Below are 13,427 nucleotides of genomic sequence, written 5' to 3' on the forward strand. Positions count from 1 at the left end.
TCTTGTTATAGTCTTAATAGGTCATGAATGCTAACACCCAAATAGCAGATATCCAAACAATACTGCAAACAGAATGTTTCAAAACATTATCTTATAATCTTCATATTGAAAAATTAATTTACTTGTAATTCAATCCATTAATCATATTTATACTTTTATTAATTATTTTTAAAAATTCTCCCCTGCGTGGAAAAAAAAAAAAAAAAAAGTTGCCAAACCAAGTAATTACGTTTGAGCCTCCTGTTGGATAATTAGTGCATGGTCACTTATCTCTTATGGTAACATGTTATTTAACCCCTAAAGATGCAATGAGTAGCTTCTCATTTCTTAAACAACCATGTCGAAAGACGCATCCCGTGGTTGTGGAAAAGATGTTGGTCTGTTTAAGAAAGGGGAAATCACTGGCACCAAGCAGAGAAAACATCTAGTGAGACTGGAGAAACTACTAAAAATGGGTTAAAAACTGTTAAATGCCAGTAAAAATATTTCTATTTGCACAATGGAAAGGGAATCCATTCGATTGGCACTCAACAGCTGTGTAGCCATAAGAAAACCATTAATCAATGAAGCTAACTGGAGAAAAAGGTTTAAATATGCAAGGAGCAAAATAAGACGACTCTGGACCAAAGGAAGAAGATCATGTAGTCTGAAGGGCCCAGATTTACCCTATTCCAGAGTGATGGGCACATTGGGGTAAGAAGAGAGGCAGATGAAGTGATGCACTCAACATGCCTAGTGTCTACTGTACAGGCCCCTGGGGGCAGCCCTGCCCTGTGATCCAGGGTTGGTCAGATTTAGGTTCAAAACATTATGAGGTGAGCTGACTACCTGAAGATGCTGAATAATCAGGTAATTTTGTCAATGAAGTTTTTCCTCCCTGATGTCATCTTGAAATATACCTTTGCCAATGATTCATTAGACCAATTGTGAAAGTCGTCCAGGGAACATGGGACATCATTTTCACAAATGGATTGGCCACCATGCAGTTGAGACCTTAATCCCATTGAGAATCCTGGGGATATGCTGGCTTTGAGAGGTGGTCAGACTCTCCCATCATCAAAACAAGATCTTGGTGAAAAGATGATACAAAATAATTTGTGATATGGCAGCAGCTTTTCAAAACAATGCCGCAGGAAATGTGTTTCATAATCAAAGCTAAAGGTGGTCCAACAAAATATCAGACTTTTTTTTTTTTTTTTTTTTGGCCAGGCAGTGTTTGTTTCAGTATAGTTTGCCAATTTCCGTATTCTTAGCATACAAATAAGGAAAACTAAAATTTAGTTTAGTGTGAACAGATGTGAATTCCTTTTGGGAGGTGAAATCACCATCTTCATAAGGCTTTTCGAAAGAAGCGGGCTTGAAGTGCCCAAAAATGTCCTGACAGGTGGTCACTCTGATTTTGGACCAACACCAGCAGATGACACCCAAAGTCATCGCAGACTGGAAACGTAACATTGGATCTGAAGCAACTTCAGTTTTATTCCTCTTCACTTTTCCTCCAGACTCTGGGACCTTGATTTCCAAATTAGCACATTTTAATTCAGTCGCTGGACAACAGTCCTGCACTTTTTCTTCTTAGCCCAGGTAAGACTCTTCTGATGTCTGTGTTTCAGGAGTGGTTTAGCACAAAGACTGGAATAGTCATAGATCATTATTTTGAATATATATATTTGGCGGCTCTTTCAGAACCAACTCTGGACTCTCTCTACATCTTATGAATCTCCCCCAAACTCTTGAAAGATCCTTTGCTTCACAGTTCTCTAAAAACTAAAGTCACCCCTGTTGCTTCTGCGCCTTTTTCCTACCACACTTTCATTCAGCTCAACTTTCCATTAATATGCCTAGAAACGGCTTTGTGAACAATCAACTTTTGTGGAACTGACCTTTTGACTAACACTGACTGTATGCTTGACGACTTGTCAAGTCTGCAGACTTAAAGAGGTCATAATATTTGTCTTGCTGAAATCCTGAAAGTACAATCCTTTTTTGGTAATAGTGGAATTTGATATTTGACTTTACCTGGGTTGGTCGCCAGAAAACTGAGGAGAGGTCAGGTCATTTAGAGCTTCTTAGTAAGGATGTAAGAAGGAGGCCCTGCTTTTTTTCAGTATGGGTAGCTACATTTATTGTATGTAATTTATTAACATGTAATAGAAAAAAAAAAGACACTGGTGTTATCAACATTTTTCTTTTCCATGTTTAAACTCTTCGAAGACTGAAGGAAACCCAGGGTTTGAATTTTCCCACTCTGGATTTTAATCTGGATTCGTCTGCCTGGATTCCCTGAAGCTACAAGAGCAAAGAGCATTTCTCCTCCTGAAGACATTTTGCCCGAGTACCGACAGAACAAATCAAACATGATGAACTTATGGTAAGTATGGGAAGTAAATGTGCTAGATTTAATCATGTGGAATAAGTTTTGAAATTGTATTAATCTAAATAAAATGTACTTTGTATGTTAAATATTAAATATTTTTTGCTCTTCGGTGTGGACCTTGTTTTGTGTGCATTTTGAAAAAGTCCTTCACAAATCTGGATTTTTTTTTTTTTATGCAACCTAAAGACGTTCAAAACTAACATGTTAAAGATTTCCTTTTAATACAGAAAACATTTAAGACCACTCACTGAGTTAATGTTAGTAGCTTTTGTAAACTAGTAAAAGCTGAAGCTACATAATCAACCATTACTCTTCCTCTTTCTGACATCCATATTACTTACCGTCCATATATTTGCCTTTCTTTTCCCATTCAAAACAAAATTACTCGGTAAGTCCACGCTGTGGCACAAGATGCCTTTTTGGCTGGTGTTCATCCAAAGTGATGACTTTTAAATTCAGGTGGAACGTCACTGTCCAGCTTGCAGATCACTTTGTAGATTGTCTTCTTCCAGGATGGGTCGCGATCCTTGCCCATTGAAATTGCAATGTAAAACTCTCTCAGTGTAACCTCAGCCACTTCAAGGAATCGGTCAGGAACCTATCGAAGCACACGAGAAACATTGGAGTCAAACAATTTTCTCAGTTGTTGGCTCTAAAAAAAAACTTAAGTAAATTAACATAATGCTCTTAGGAATATTCTGGTCTTTTATATCAAGGTAAGTAAAGACTTAGTGAAGAAATATAAACAAACCAGCTGGAGTTAAAACCCAATATCTACTGAACACAACAGCCCATTTAAGTAATTTCCATAATTTCTTGACCTCTTGCATGCAAATTGCAGCCAGTTTAAAATTTGTATACTTCAGGTCTACCAGCATTATAAAAGCATTGGTTATTTTCCATGCACCATTGTAAGATTCTGTAACAGATCAGATAGTTTTATCATAAACTCAACCAGAGGCAGGCAACCTTACCGTAAACCTACATTTGAAATTACTTATTTTTTTCAACTCGGTTGAAAAAAAATGTCTAAATGTGGCTAGTTGTTGAAGGAAAATGTTTCAATTGTCATTTGTTTTATGAATGGCACGTTTATAATGCATTTCTAATAAACCACAAATCAATTTCTAATTTGATACAAAGTCTGGTTTTTCACAATGAGTGCAGTGCAACTGCTCGGCTGTTCCTGTGTCCAAAAATAATTTATTGTATTTCTTGTTTAAGTTTCAAAGTGAATTCCAAAAAAAAAAAAAAAAAGACTAGACTTAATAAAATTTGATTCTGTGGTATAGTTTATTTTTTGACATCCTAATTGATCTTGCAAACATAAAACCTCATCCAATTTCCACAGCTGAACATTGTTGAACTGTGGAAGAGTTTGTCCCTTATTTTATAACTAAAATGAGCATTACATGTTTTATTTGTACGTCAAATACTTTCTGGAGTTTTCTTCCTCTCAACTCAAAAGCTGTGCATCAAAGTTGTGAATGAACAGCTTCTTAACAGTACAGGATATCTGCTACAGTGATGTATTTAGTAATGATGCTGTTTGAATCATTCCTTTCCTTTGTACCTGCCTGGTTTGCACTTAACCAAATGCTATTTATAATGAAACGCAACCTAAATTTTAATTTTGTATCTGTACAGTTTCTGCTGATGTATGAGATCTGTGCTGTAACACAGTGGTGCCCAAAGTGCGGCCTGAGGGCAGTGTCCTATTGAAATCTTAAGATGAAAAATGTTAGGAACAACATTTGGCTAAATAACCAAAATATTACCATCTCTGTAATGAAGAATTAAAACAAAAACAACATTTAGACTTCATGGATTTTTAAACTATGCTGTTGAAGTCCAGGATCCATAGTTTACATATTTGTAAATTACCTTTAACAGTAAAGCATCTTTTTTTTTGGACTTTGAGCAGTTGAGGATTTCGACTCATGGCAAAATGTTTCGACACCATGCTTTAATATTTTTTACATAAGCGTATTAAGGCCGTCTTCAAATTTTTAAGGGTAGTATTGTTAATATACTCACTATACTCACTGCTCTATATTTTTATAGTGTGTTTACAAAGGTTTTCTATGGTTTTAGCAGAAATGTTCTGAGTTATTGTTTTTTTTTTTTGGGGGGGGGGGATGCATTTTCAACTGCAAAATTTGTTTTCTATGTAAATTCATCTTAATTGGATGCACATTATTCTACAATTGTTTATTCCTTAGCCTTGCCTCTGAAGCTTCAGAAGCCTTTTCAAGGCTGTAGTGTATTACTGGTAGATGTAAAGAAAACTGAAAGGTATTCTCATTAAACCCATGCACCAAAAAGGACAAAAAAATATATATATTTTTTTTTTTCTGTCTTTTTCCAAATTGCATTTTAGCTGTTTTCTCTGTCTGCATGAGCAAGTTCTGGAGATAACAGTAAACATGTAAACCGCCTTCACAGCTGTTCCAGCTATGAATATTTGAGCATAAGACAAAGGATAGTTAAGATTCATTCAAAATAATTCTGACCTGGAATAATCAGTTCATGGCAGCTTGAAATTGTTTTTCAGCTGCAGATTAGAGAAATGCCAAGACAAACAGAGTGGACACTTGTCTGTTTTAAACCAACTCCAATCAGACAATTTCTCTCCAGTCATGAACTGGGATTAAGAAACCACATATTTGATCCTCTCCCTTCTTCAGTATATAACCACAATGGCTTTTAAAGGTTGTAAAACCTCTGAGCAAAAACAATGGGCTTGGGTATCTTTCGGTTCAAGCAACTAACCCACATTAGCCGACACAGTGAGTGCTCATAAACTGAGCAAACGACCCATTTGGACAAACTTTAGTGGTGGTAATAAAGGCACAATGATCAGATTGCGCTCCTTTTGATGACATGAAATGTATGATTGCACCATGATGTAACTTTTTATTTTTTTTAGCGCCACTATATGTGACCTTTTGTTTATTTTCATCTCTCTTCATGAAGAATTCGGTAACTCTTATATGCCATCTTGTGTAAGAAAATATGGTTGTAATCATGTGATTCTGGTTTACAGATTTTCCTCTAAAGTAAAAAGCCAATTTTACTTTTTTTTTGTTTTGTTTTTTTTTAAACCATGTGTCATCACCTAGAGTTAAATGTAAAAAATCAAAAATCACATGGAACGCTCTTCACTGCAGATTTTTAAAAATGTGTTTTTATAGTTGTTTAAGCAAATAAAACTGAGGCAAATTTAGTAGTTAATTTGATAGTTGACAGTTAAATTCTTATTTTGCAAGGTATAATTCATCAGGGCATCAGGTCTGTTGTAATGTATAGAGGAGGTGCTTGCCTAAGTCACAATGCCTAATTGAATTATCACCGTTTGCAGGTCATAGCCTCTTAAACGATTGCTTCCCTTTACAGAAGGCATGCAGACTTTTGGGCATGTCACAAGCAACATACAAACTTCTTCTTGAATACCAATACAATATCTGGGCTCCGAGAGTCATGAGATCATCCTCACCTGGAAGTCGTTGGCTTTGTTGTAGTGCATGTTTAGCGATCTGAAAAGTTCTGATTCTCTGCTTACAGTCAGATCCCTCACGTCGGGCGCCCCCTCCAGGAGAGCGCTCCGGGCAAACTTCTCCATCTGGATGTAGTAAAACTCCCGGAAGTTGCTGAACCACTTGATGAGCTGGGAGGTGATGCAGCGTGTGAACTGTGGACGACACACGCAACGGGTAAGTAAAGTAATGAAACATGACCACGAGTTACTGGAAACTTGATTGTGAATATTTTAGATGTAAAAAAAAAAAAACAATTAAATAAAATGATGCAACTGTTTCACCGTGTTGTCTGCTGGGTTGTTTTTTTTATGTTATTCAGGATATTTTGCAAGTTATAAATCTCAAGGTTTATAATGTGGTTAGATTTGGAAAACATGACACTTGAAGCAAAACGTCAAGTTTTTTTTTTTTTAGGGTTTGCAAGTTTTCTACAACTTTCTTTTTGGAGATGATAAGGTTTTACTCACCTGCACGTCATGGAAGCACATCCTCAGCACCACTGAGCTCGGATAGCGAGTGTAGAAGAACATGAGCTTTGCTTTCTTCAGGTGGTTTGTTGTCAGACACTCCTGAAAAACGCCATTAAGGAAGAAATCCACAGATCTAAATCAAAATTCTCTTAAGTTGCCATGGCTAAAGAGACGTGTGGTTTTCTTTAGACTAAAATAAGGAGCATTTAAAAATACAAGGTAACCATACCAGATCGAAATGACTCATGAGTGTCTGAAAGGATACGTTCAACATGTAGAGGTTATTTTTCTCGAAGCAATCTGGTTCTAACTTCACATGTGGGAGCTGCAGGCTTTCAAGAATCACCTGATCCACCGGCACGGTGTGTGTGTGAGGGCTTCTCACACATCTGGAGGTGACCTTTGATTTCACTTTGACCAAATTCCAATACGTGTCCAATCTTGGCTCACCGCCTTCAGAGCATCCGCCTGGTAAACATTTAAAACTGTGCCGTCGATGGTGTGTGATGTTGTCTTGCTCCGATGCTTGTTCAGGCTCACTGCTGAAGAAGATGGGAGATTTGGGGGTAAGAGGAGCCGCTGATGTAGACTGGAGGATGAAGTTTCGCGGCCTTTCCAGCTCTGGCTTTTGGACCACCAGAGACAGAGCTTCTGTTTGGACGTCAGGGAGCAGAACCTCTGCCGTCCCACATCTTAATTTATCCTCCATGCACTCTGCCAAATGAGGAGGGAGAGTAGTTTCTGAATTCTCCATCTCAGTTGGGGTCTGTACAAGCGGCATGCTTTTGAAAATGGAGTCCACACTCCTGCTCACAGCTCGGGTCAGCTCGTACTTTAAAATGTCTGCCATCAGCTTCGCCCGATCCGGTTTGGAGCCGAGGTGGCCTGGCGTCGCCTTCTTCCATTCCTGATGAATTTTACCTGGACTGCTTTCAGACTCGCTGCAGGACTTGGAAAGTACCTCGTCTGTAGATGCTTCAGACGAAACACTCCATCTGGGAAACTTCTCATCTTCGCAGATGGGACTGAACTTCGTCCTAACCTCTCTGAGGTACCGGTGGCTTTCGCTGAGGCTTTCAGTTCCACTCGCTTCCACGTGTCTCTGATGTAAAGCCGACACTTCGACCCTTTCTTCTCCCTCCCGCACGCAGCCGGTCTCCTCATGCTGATTTGGCGCCACATCTGTGCAGGTTATACCTTTGATGATGTTCTCAACTCTGGCACGCTTGGCTTGGCGGCCGCTGTTGAGACTCCAGTCGTAATGACTGGAAAAAGCAGGAGACAAAGGTGTTCTTGTGCTCCCTGTGGACAGATTATACTCCACCGGGACGGAACACGATAAACCCAAAGCAGTGTTTTCAATCCTGTGAATCAGTCCCTTGATGTTCTTGCCGTCTTTGTGTGAGGTGTAAAAACCACCTAAATTTGATGGCGGCGGGTCAGGGTGACTGGGGGGCAGATGCTCTGCGGTGCAGCCGGCCAGGCAGACGTCGCTGGAAGAACACATACCTTTGCTCCAGAAACTCATGCTTCACAGCCTGAAAAGAGTGGGGGAAATGTGATAATTAACAATGTGATGCTTCGTTATGAATATAAGCATTTTTATTCGTCATACTCACCGAGCCAGAGTCGTAATAAAGAACTAATGGCGTGCCTGAGAGGTGCACTAAGAGACCACGGAGGGTTTTGAAGCTCGCAGGAGGATGGGGCAATTATTTATCTGTAGTGAATCTGCTAAAAGCCCCTCAAAGAACTGGAGGTGTGGTCTAACACACGCCTGACACACATAGACCCACCTCAAAAAAATTATCCTTGGATTCAATTATTACATTTTTATACTTTATTTGCATTTTGTTTGTTTTATATTAAACCACAAACGGCAATATATTCTTTTTTTTTTTTTTTTTTTTGGTGTCTGAAAAAGACACCAAAGAAATCAGAGAAAATGATGCATGGTTATCTTATTTTGTTATGGTGTACATTTGTATTCAACCCCTTTTGCTCTGGCATTCATAATTGAAATCCATTTTTTTTTTAAAAAAAAGCTTTCAGATGTCACAAGATTAGTGAAAAAAAGTCCATCTGTGTATAACAGTGTATAAGTTTTGAAAAAAGTTTTTCTGCAAACGTAGATGTTTGTAATCATCGAAGAAAGCAAGAAAGTTGCCCATGAAACCTCAGGAGGAAATGTGGCTTTCATGGACGAGTGACAAAAAGACGGGACACAAGTATGTGGAAAACACTTCTCCAGCCAGAGACCAGATTTTTATTTTATGACCTACATGTACTGGATTTGTGCGTAACTCTACGTGCACAATCACAATGGTGAAACATAGTGATGGCAGCATCTTTCTGTGGGGAGACTATTCTATAAGGGAGAGAGAAGATGCTTATTGTTGATGCAAAGATGACTGGAGCCAAATAGTGATTGGTGAAGGTTGATGCATCAAATTGTTCGGATCTGTGAACTGTATTGAGTAGATATAGTTTTTAACTCAACCAAGATACAACACGATATTTTACTCTGGCAGAAGCAAGCAACTTCGATCATTTTAATATAAATAGAATTGTGGTGTTCCACAAGGCCCAGTGCTTGGGCTGCTGTTGTTTCTCATTTCCAATATATGTATTCCTTCCACCAACAGATTTGCTGATTCTTAAACCAAATCTAAAATGCGCCATATTAACTGCTATGTTAAAAAAATCATAACTGGGATAAAAACACATGAGCAGGAAAGCCGATCTTGGTATAAAAAGATGGTTCCGTCTGAGGTCGGGTGCGATTGATATCTACTCCCGCACCGCCCGCTGTGTGCTGCGGTCCCTCCACTCCCGGGCGAGCTGCGGTGGTTCCTCCCAGTGGGAGCGCCGCTGTGCTGCAGGGGATCAAAATTAGCACTCGTGTCAAAAAACAAACAAAAGAGCATGCAAAATATCACCACCAAAAAATATAAGGAAATTTAAATATGAGATGTATACCGTAAAATGGTCCAAAATACTTTTAAAAAATGTAGTTATTTTAACACCAATAAAAATATATAAGCAGCATAAAGATAAAAAAAAAGTATTTGAACACTCAGAGAAGTAAATAGAAATAATGAAATATAAAAATGTTTTTTTATGCATTAGATTTAAAACTTAAAAAATGTATAAACATAAAATAAGAGTAAATGTAGATAAAAAACAACCGAGTTACTGAGATTTAATCACCAGGCTACAAATCTGATTTGAGCCTCTTACCAAAAATAAAGTGCAAAGCAGTGTTTCTGCTTTGACAATGAAGGTTTCTTGTAGTGCAAAATGAAAATGCTCAAATGCGCATCAGCTTTGTGACATTTTCAGAAGAACTGGGGAATCCAGCTTGCCTGCAAAGTAAAGCAGATGAATAGATAAAGAGATGCATGTTTAATGAGCTACGGTGCAGATTTCAAATCTCAACGTAGAGATTTGAATGGTGGTAGGAGCATCATTTTGTGTTTTTTTTTTCTGCATGTGCTTTGCATAAAGTGGATGGGTTAATAAGGAAAGAGGACAGCCTTCACATTCTTAAAACTGCATCTCAAATCAGCAGCTAGATGGTTGAAACTGCCTCTGTGTCAGAAACCCAAACCAGTCAAATAAATATGTATAGCACATTTTCAGCAACAAGGCTATGTTTTACATCATAAAAACATCCAGCAGTCACCAGTTAAACCGACCACTTGACAAAGAAACACAGAATGTAAAGGATAGTGAACATATGTTAAAGTTATACCAAAAGGTTGTTCATTGCTACAGAAAACACTGCAGTCACAGAGCAACAAAACATCGACACAGAGAGACGTTTGAGTCTTAACAGTGAACATGTAAAAAATAAAAAAATAAAAAGGTTTGGATAACAAGTCCCAGATTCACTTTCTGTTGATGTAGCCACAATAAGCCATGGTAGAATACATGTTTGACTACAAAACATTTTGCTGGCATAATTAAGGCATAAAGGTAACTAAATAACATCTCAGCTTTTTTGCAAAATTAAACTAAAAACTGGTGAAACTTGATAGCTGCATGTCCGTGCAGGAACTGGAAAAGAACGTTTGGTTCCACTTTGACTGACTCCACCCTCCTCAGGCATCTCGCATCAATTGCTTTTTACACAAGTGGCTCCACCAGACTTGGACCGATGTTACTTGTGGAGCCAAGCCCTGAGAACACACACACACACACACACACACACACACATGTATGAGTCATGTCCATTGTATGGCATTTAGCAGTGGTGGAGCTTACAGCTTACAGCTCCACCACTGCTAATGAGGTGGTTTAGCTAGTTGTTAGCTCTAAAAGTGTGTGAGAAGAGGAGTAAATGATTCTTTACCATTTTTATTTAAAAATATATATTTTTAAGTCGTGTTAGTGGTTTGTTAATCGGTTTGGGAGCAATTAAGAAATGTGAGCAACCTAATATAGTCTGCAGGTTAAATAAACATTAAACACATTAATTCCAAATGAACAATTTGACATGACATGAAAGATAAAAAGGTGGACAACAATCCGTTCACGTGACAGTCGGCCCAAATATACGCACCCGATGTAACAAAATAAAATCCTAGAAATAATTATGGAGGAAGCTAATAACTATGGAGTGTTTCATTGAAACAAAATTAATCTAACACTCTCGTTCTCCTTTTTAAGGTTTATAATTTGGGTATTCAACAAAGTTTATCGGGTAAGATTATTTCTAACTAAACTTTGAGAAAGTCAGTAATGCTGCTTCTTTTCATGGTTGAAAAATGTTGTATTTTATTGATTTTTGTCTTTTCCTCACTTACTGCAAGGTCACTCAATCTGCAGCCAATTCGTTTACAGGGAATCTCAGCTGTAAGTTCTCTGATCATCTCCTTTTTTGATTTTCAGCATTTTTCTTACCATCAAACATTTAATCAGAAACCTATGATAACAAAATAGCTACTTTAGACATTTGTGGTGGCATTAACAAATTTTGTTAGCGAGTCAGTTGCATTGTTAAAATGTTTTACATTCGGTTTTTAAAAGTTTTTACTGAATTTGAACCACAATCTTCTTTTTCACATGAAGGCGTAGATATCTGGCCCCATCAAATGCATTCCTCTGCAGGTATTTTAGGACGTCCGCTGTTTCCAGTATGTATCAGTCTTAGTATCTTGTTTAAAACTGACTCTGCTTGCTACTTTTTGTTACTCGTGATGGCTCTGAATTTATACTTTTATGGTCTTTCTTGTACAGACGACGAATTGGTCACGGTCAACACGCCTCCATTCGCCGAGTCAGTCACAGAGGGCGATGTAAGGTGGGAAAAAGGTTAGCATTTATCAGCTTAAATAATATATTCTATTGTTTTCTGCGTGTGAAGTGCCACTCAGTTTCTTTTGTTTTTTTGTTGTTTTTTTTTGTTTGTTTTTTTTTTAAAGCTGTGGGTGATTCGGTAGCAGACGACGAAGAGGTGTGTGAAGTCGAGACCGACAAGGTTTGATATGAAAAAATTTAACTCAAACCCAAACCTACATTAACATTATTGTTATAATGCAGTTAAAACATCTTTGCTCTGCTCTTCCAGACGTCAATACAAGTCCCAACTCCTGCAGCCGGTGTGATCGAGGAGCTGCTGATCCCTGATGGAGGGAGGGTGGAAGCAGGAACTCCCCTGTTCAGACTACGGAAAGGAGGTTTTTGTATAAACCAAAAAATATATATATATATATATATATATATATATATATATATATATATATATATATATATACACTGCTCAAAAAAATAAAGGGAACACTCAAATAACACATCCTAGATCTGAATGAATGAAATATTCTCATTGAATACTTTGTTCTGTACAAAGTTGAATGTACTGACAACAAAATCACACAAAAATCATCAATGGAAATCAAATTTATTAACCAATGGAGGCCTGGATTTGGAGCCACACACAAAATTAAAGCGAAATGTTCCCTTTATTTTTTTTGAGCAGTATATATAAAACATAGTAACTGGTAAAGTGGTTGGGATCGTCTGAGTTTCTTCTTTCTGGTTCTTGACATATTGTGGCTATTTTGTGTCAATCTGAAAAATCCCAGATGGTTGATCAATCTCAGTTTTGATCAACGTGTATATGATCCACTTAGCTCAGATGACGTAGTATTACAACATGTCTTATTTTAAAGTCACCGAAAGAGTCCCTAGATAATATAACCGATTGGGTCAGACATTTTCTTTTCCAGTAAGCTCATTTCAGATAAAACAGTCGTCATTGTTTTGGGTCCCAAGGATGAAAAATGAAGCGCAATCTTATTTTTAGTAGGTTAAATTATTGCAATGGTGTCTATACTGGTCTCTCTAAAAACTCAGTCATGCAGCTACAGCTTATGCGAAATACTGTAACTCTACAAAAATCAAACCTATTCTTAACGGACATTACAAATAAATGATCATCCCCTTTTATATTTTGCTATTTGTAACATTTGTATTAATTGTTTTGCTTTCAAAAATGCCAACCGGTTTGAAATGTTCAAATAGCACCTGTTCATTGCGTCTTTTACACAGCGTGTTACCTGGTAAGTGTGTGTGAAAGGATTTTTAATAAATTCATGTTTTATTTTGAGTGTCTGAATTCAATGTGAAAAAAAAAAATTCTAACGTTAATATTTGTTTATTTAAAATCACTTGTGCCAAGATTCCTATAAAATAAATGTAAATTAAGCTTCTTTTTTTTTCGTCACTTTAACATTTTTAATAATGCCGTGGGTGGGGGAGGAGGGTTGTATTTGTATTCATATACAAAAAAAAGAAAAAAAAATCATAAAGCTTGCATCTAACTTCTTAGCTGCTCCAGCTGCCAAAGCTGCTCCCTCTGCAGCTACAGAGGACATCCCTCCTCAGCCGTCCATTTCTGCTCCACTGCCACCACCGCCTGCTCCACCGCCGCCTGGTGACTACCGCACTATTCATTCCACCAGTTACTAATGGGCTCTTTGCACCTCAGCTTCCGCGTTCGGGGTAAAGCGGCTCGATTGTTTCCGATCCAATACAAAT

At 37.8% G+C, this 13,427-nt stretch overlaps 2 protein-coding genes and 1 long non-coding RNA gene across 4 annotated transcripts in view; 1 reads left to right on the forward strand and 2 right to left on the reverse strand.

Annotated features, from left to right (window-relative positions):
* Positions 1-8,250, reverse strand: LOC106941831 (prospero homeobox protein 1-like). 2 transcript variants are annotated; one of them, XM_015024960.1, is made up of 5 exons: positions 8,006-8,250; positions 6,652-7,915; positions 6,384-6,485; positions 5,874-6,068; positions 1-2,975 (listed from the first exon to the last, which is right to left on the reverse strand). In XM_015024960.1, the coding sequence occupies exons 2-5, from the start codon at positions 7,912-7,914 to the stop codon at positions 2,808-2,810; spliced, it is 1,728 nt and encodes a 575-aa protein (XP_014880446.1). In that variant the 5' UTR covers position 7,915; positions 8,006-8,250; the 3' UTR covers positions 1-2,807. The 2 variants fall into 2 exon arrangements, with proteins under 2 accessions (XP_014880446.1, XP_014880445.1); XM_015024959.1 differs by having other exon boundaries at positions 6,652-8,250.
* A 367-nt stretch (positions 8,251-8,617) lies between these two features.
* On the reverse strand, positions 8,618-9,664 carry LOC106941832 (uncharacterized). The gene is made up of 2 exons (XR_001423468.1): positions 9,627-9,664; positions 8,618-9,262 (listed from the first exon to the last, which is right to left on the reverse strand). It is a non-coding gene; the product is annotated as an uncharacterized LOC106941832 (long non-coding RNA).
* Positions 9,665-11,042: 1,378 nt separating this feature from the next.
* LOC106941829 (dihydrolipoyllysine-residue succinyltransferase component of 2-oxoglutarate dehydrogenase complex, mitochondrial-like) overlaps positions 11,043-13,427 on the forward strand; it is a gene marked incomplete at its 5' end in the record, with an annotated part of 8,407 nt that continues 6,022 nt past the window's right edge. The window contains 7 exons of the mRNA XM_015024957.1: positions 11,043-11,091; positions 11,201-11,243; positions 11,460-11,524; positions 11,628-11,702; positions 11,813-11,868; positions 11,959-12,067; positions 13,219-13,321. Coding sequence (XP_014880443.1) covers positions 11,043-11,091; positions 11,201-11,243; positions 11,460-11,524; positions 11,628-11,702; positions 11,813-11,868; positions 11,959-12,067; positions 13,219-13,321 — 500 coding nt within the window. The remainder of the gene's footprint in view (positions 11,092-11,200; positions 11,244-11,459; positions 11,525-11,627; positions 11,703-11,812; positions 11,869-11,958; positions 12,068-13,218; positions 13,322-13,427) is intronic.

The sequence above is a fragment of the Poecilia latipinna genome, unplaced genomic scaffold (assembly GCF_001443285.1).
Source record: "Poecilia latipinna isolate Pla-1442-1.1 unplaced genomic scaffold, P_latipinna-1.0 Scaffold3888, whole genome shotgun sequence".
Taxonomy (NCBI): domain Eukaryota; kingdom Metazoa; phylum Chordata; class Actinopteri; order Cyprinodontiformes; family Poeciliidae; genus Poecilia; species Poecilia latipinna.